At 45.3% G+C, this 3975-nt stretch overlaps 1 protein-coding gene across 1 annotated transcript; it reads right to left on the reverse strand.

Annotated features, from left to right (window-relative positions):
* Positions 1–362: 362 nt before the first annotated feature.
* DNAJC28 (DnaJ heat shock protein family (Hsp40) member C28) lies at positions 363–3202 on the reverse strand. Its single transcript, XM_008066937.2, has 2 exons — positions 3116–3202; positions 363–1573 (listed from the first exon to the last, which is right to left on the reverse strand). Exon 2 carries the CDS (start codon positions 1545–1547, stop codon positions 384–386), a length of 1164 nt encoding a protein of 387 aa, XP_008065128.2. The 5' UTR covers positions 1548–1573; positions 3116–3202; the 3' UTR covers positions 363–383.
* Positions 3203–3975: the final 773 nt, after the last annotated feature.

The raw sequence follows: 3975 nt of genomic DNA on the forward strand, positions 1-3975 counted from the left end.
TTAGAAGGTATCTCAAAAATCTTAGAACAGTTTTGAACTTTAATAAGTTCAGGCATATAAATGCAGCAAACTTGCAAAGACCACATATCATTTGGAGGTTTAGTTGGTTAAATTTCATTATACTTCTTCAGTTTTGTGACTTTCGATAATACATTTTTATGTTTTGTTGTTGTTGAAGTACTTGTTTTTGAAAATGGAAAATGGTGCAAACCTGATAGTTTTGTTACTCTCACATGATAGGGGATGTGATCAGTCTCGTGAAAAGTGCAAAGGCACACAGTTCTTAAGTTCTTGTTTCAGCAATATATCTCAGCCTCTAGGTTAAATGTCAGTGGAACTAAAAATGATTTGAGGCAGTACTGTGATAGTGAACATCAAAATGATCAGATTTTAATATATTTCCACAGACTCATCCAGTTGAAAAAACCTGTCTTAACTCCAGGTGTTTTATCTTCTACTTCCTGCTCAATGTTATTTGGGTTTTTATCTGCAACTTTGTTTGTTTTTATAAGGGTCTCATATGTTTTCTGGGCTTTGATAATTTCTTTCTGTGCATCAAAATGGACTTTTTGTTGGGTCAAGATGGGAACAATTAAATTAAAATCATTAATTCGCTTGTTTAATTTTCTGATATTTTCTTGAAACTGCTCACAAACTTGGTTCCATTGTTTCTGTTTGGCTGGAGTCATTGGATTCCCAAGATTTTTCCTAGACACTAAAATTGCTTTTCTGAGTTGCTCGATAGTATCCTTTATTTCCTTTTGCATCAGGATCCATTCTGGTTGGTATCCATTATCTATCAAAATTCTGTTCAGGTTGTGAGTCATGGGATCAATATATGAACAGGCAGGGAACTTTTTGAGCGGTTTCCCTTTCCCGCTGAGATTGTCAAAGTCTCCTTTTGCCATTGATTCTTGAATAAGGTCTTCCACTAAACGCTCTATGGCTTGAGTTATCTTTTGTTCTTTGCTCTGTCTTATATCTTTAACAGTTATACTATCAGGAAAATACTGACTTTGTAGTTTCTGTTTTTGATATTCCATCACTTGCTCAGTTGCACGGTCTGCCCTAAATTGCCTATACTGCTTCTCTCGCTGACTTGGAGACCCAAAACCAATACCCTCAAAACTTAAATAATGCCGGTGTTGGGGTGTTTTATATTTGAATTTTTCTTCTTCTTCTTCTGCTTCTTCAACTTTATTCTGGCTAACATTTGTTTGTTCTATCACATGGGAAAGCACTTTTCTATAAGCTTCTTCAATCCTTATAAATGTTGTAGAATCAGCGGTATTACAGCCACTGTCTGGATGGTATTGCTTGGCAAGCTTACGAAAAGATTCCCTGACATCATCTGCAGAACATCCTTCATTCAGATTCAGCAGCCGATAATATTCTCTGATCTTCTTTTTGGATTTGTGGGTTGACATCATTCTATTTCTGATGACTCCAAGAAACGGAAGCATTTTCACGTGATTAGGAATCACTGAAACGTTAATCAGGTGAGATCTTAAGATTTGAGCCATCATCGCATACATTGTATCCATCATTGTACAGAGTTCTTCCTAGCAGCAATCTATGAAATGACAACAAACATAGGTTGAATGAAATTGTATTATTAATTAATTTCCTATTTTCAGTAATAAGAAAAATGGTAGGGCATGAAATTACAAGTACAATAAGGGGAAGTTCTTTCCCATGCTGCTGTCAAATTTCTTTCTTTCTTTCTTTTTTTTTTTTTTTGTTGGAGTCTTACTGTCACCCAGGATGGAGTGCAGGGGCACGCTCATGGCTAGAGCAGCCTTGACCTGCTGGGTTCAGATGATCCTTCCACTTCAGCCTTCCAAGTAGATGGAACCACAGGTGTCCACCACCATACCTGGCTAATTTTTTTTTATTTATTGTAGAGACGAGGTCTCGCCAAGTTGCCTAGGCTTGTCTTGAATCCCTGGGTTCAGGCAATCCTCTCAACTCAGCCTCCCAAAGTGCTGGAATTACAGGTGTGAGCTACAGCGCCCAGCCCAGCTTAGTTTTTATAGCTATATTTTAGAGATGATAGCAGAGAAAAACATAAGTTGATGAAGTTTAGTTAGCATTAGCATATGTAATATAATATGGATTACACTCCTCACTAGCTAACCACAGAATTTAAGAGCTGGAAAGTTCTTAGGGATCATCTAACCCAATCTTCTCATTTTATGAGAAAACATAGGTCCTGAAGGTTAAGCAACTGGACCAAGTCACATAACAAGTGTAAACAAACTGGTTACGATTAGGGAACAATAAGGCATTTGCTTAACTGTCTGTATCTCAACAGATTATAAACTTCAGCAGCACCTCTATTTCTTCAGTTACTGCTATCATGGTGTTCATGATCTCAAGGTGTCTTCTTCCTTTTTTTGAGTAGGAGTCTCATTCTGTCACCCAGGCTGGAGTGCAGTGGCACGCCGCTCAGCTGCTCACGGCCACGGCAGCCTCAATCTGCTGGCCTCAGGCGATCCTTCCACCTCAGGCGTGCGCCACCACGCCCAGGTAATTTTTTGATTTATTGTAGAGACAAGGTTTCACCATGTTGCCCAGGCTGGTCTCTAACCCGCCAGCTCAGAAAATCCTCTCGCCCCTGCCTCCCAAAGCGCTGGGATTGCAGGCGTGAGCTACCGCGCCAGGCACGAAGTCTGATAAGACTTCCGCACATGAACCAGAGAACCAGATAAAGTATGTTTCCAGGCTGATATTAGACTGAATAGAATCATATGTTGAAAAGACTTTACGCTCCACAGCTCGTTAGGAAGGAGCTATTTGTCGGAGGCCCGGAAATCAAGAGGAACCGCGAGCCCTCCGGACCGGTTCGCTGCTATTGTGAAAACAAGGTCTAGTAGAGGAGGAAGACTTGTACACAGCCAATGGCAATGAAATACGGAAAGTGACAGAATTGGAAGTGGGATTCTTATATGTAAATCCTAAAACGGAGCTCCTGGCACCCTCCCTATTTTCTGGACAACTGGGGTTAACTGCTTTTATAGTTGGCTGAGGTGGCGGCAGCTATGCGCCGGGTGGCCGTAGAGGGGGGAGGTCAGCCCCGCCCCGCCCCGCCCCGCCCCGCCCCGCCCCTGCTCACCTCCGCAGTGGAGAAGTTCAGCGGCTCCCGCCTCCATGCTGCGCCTTCGCGCATGCGTGCACGGCCGCCCTGCACGTCCCCGGTGTCTCCGCCGAGGCCGGCGGCCGCCGTCTCCACCGGGCTAGACCATCTGCCGCTCTACATGGAGGGGACCCCGAGGGTGCGGAGGGCAGTATTGTCCCTGATCGGGAGAGGTGATCTGCCTTACCAGGAAAACTGAGAATCTGTCATAAGATGCACTTTACCCAAGAGGACAGAGGCAGGACACCTTGGGAGGCCTCGTCCAGCCCCCGGACGACAAGCTCCGCCTCCGCCCCCACCTGGCGCGAAGGTGGTTCGGCCGATCGGGATTGTGGGAGGTGTAGTTCGGTGAAGGTGCGGTGCGCGCCGGCGCGTCCCACGGGGGTCCTGGGGAGCGGAAGGTGATGCGGGGGCCGGGTTGCGGGTGTGTGGTGGGGCAAGAGTGTTGGGAGCCTTGGAAGGCTTTGTGGTTCGGAGGGCGACGGCCCTCGGCGCCTTGTTTTGGGCGGGGGAACCACAAGGCCACTTGCCCGAATGGGACCTAGCAGTCTTTTCCAGGTTTGCAGAAGGGACCTCTGCGCAAATGGGTGTACGGTGTTGCCTGAGGCCACGCAGCCACCTAGTTGATAACCCAGACCTAGAAACCTGCTCCTCCTTTCTTTCTGCAAGTGCTATTGGGGGGCTGGCTGTAGGCCAGAGGACAAAATCAAAATAGGATCTTTTGACTTCGAGTTCAAATTCAACCGCTGACATGGTGATTAAACATTGTCCCTCACTGGGAAGCGAGGTTAGAACCAAAAAAAAAAAAAAAAGAAGAAAGAAAGGGGCGGGGGGAGAAA

Source organism: Carlito syrichta, unplaced genomic scaffold (assembly GCF_000164805.1).
Source record: "Carlito syrichta isolate Samal-C Ts95f unplaced genomic scaffold, Tarsius_syrichta-2.0.1 Scaffold309198, whole genome shotgun sequence".
In the NCBI taxonomy this organism is placed as follows: Eukaryota; Metazoa; Chordata; class Mammalia; order Primates; family Tarsiidae; genus Carlito; species Carlito syrichta.

Bases quoted from the DNA above. Each gene is read 5' to 3' on its own strand.
- DNAJC28 (XM_008066937.2), bottom strand. From the start codon at position 1,547: ATGATGGATACAATGTATGCGATGATGGCTCAAATCTTAAGATCTCAC.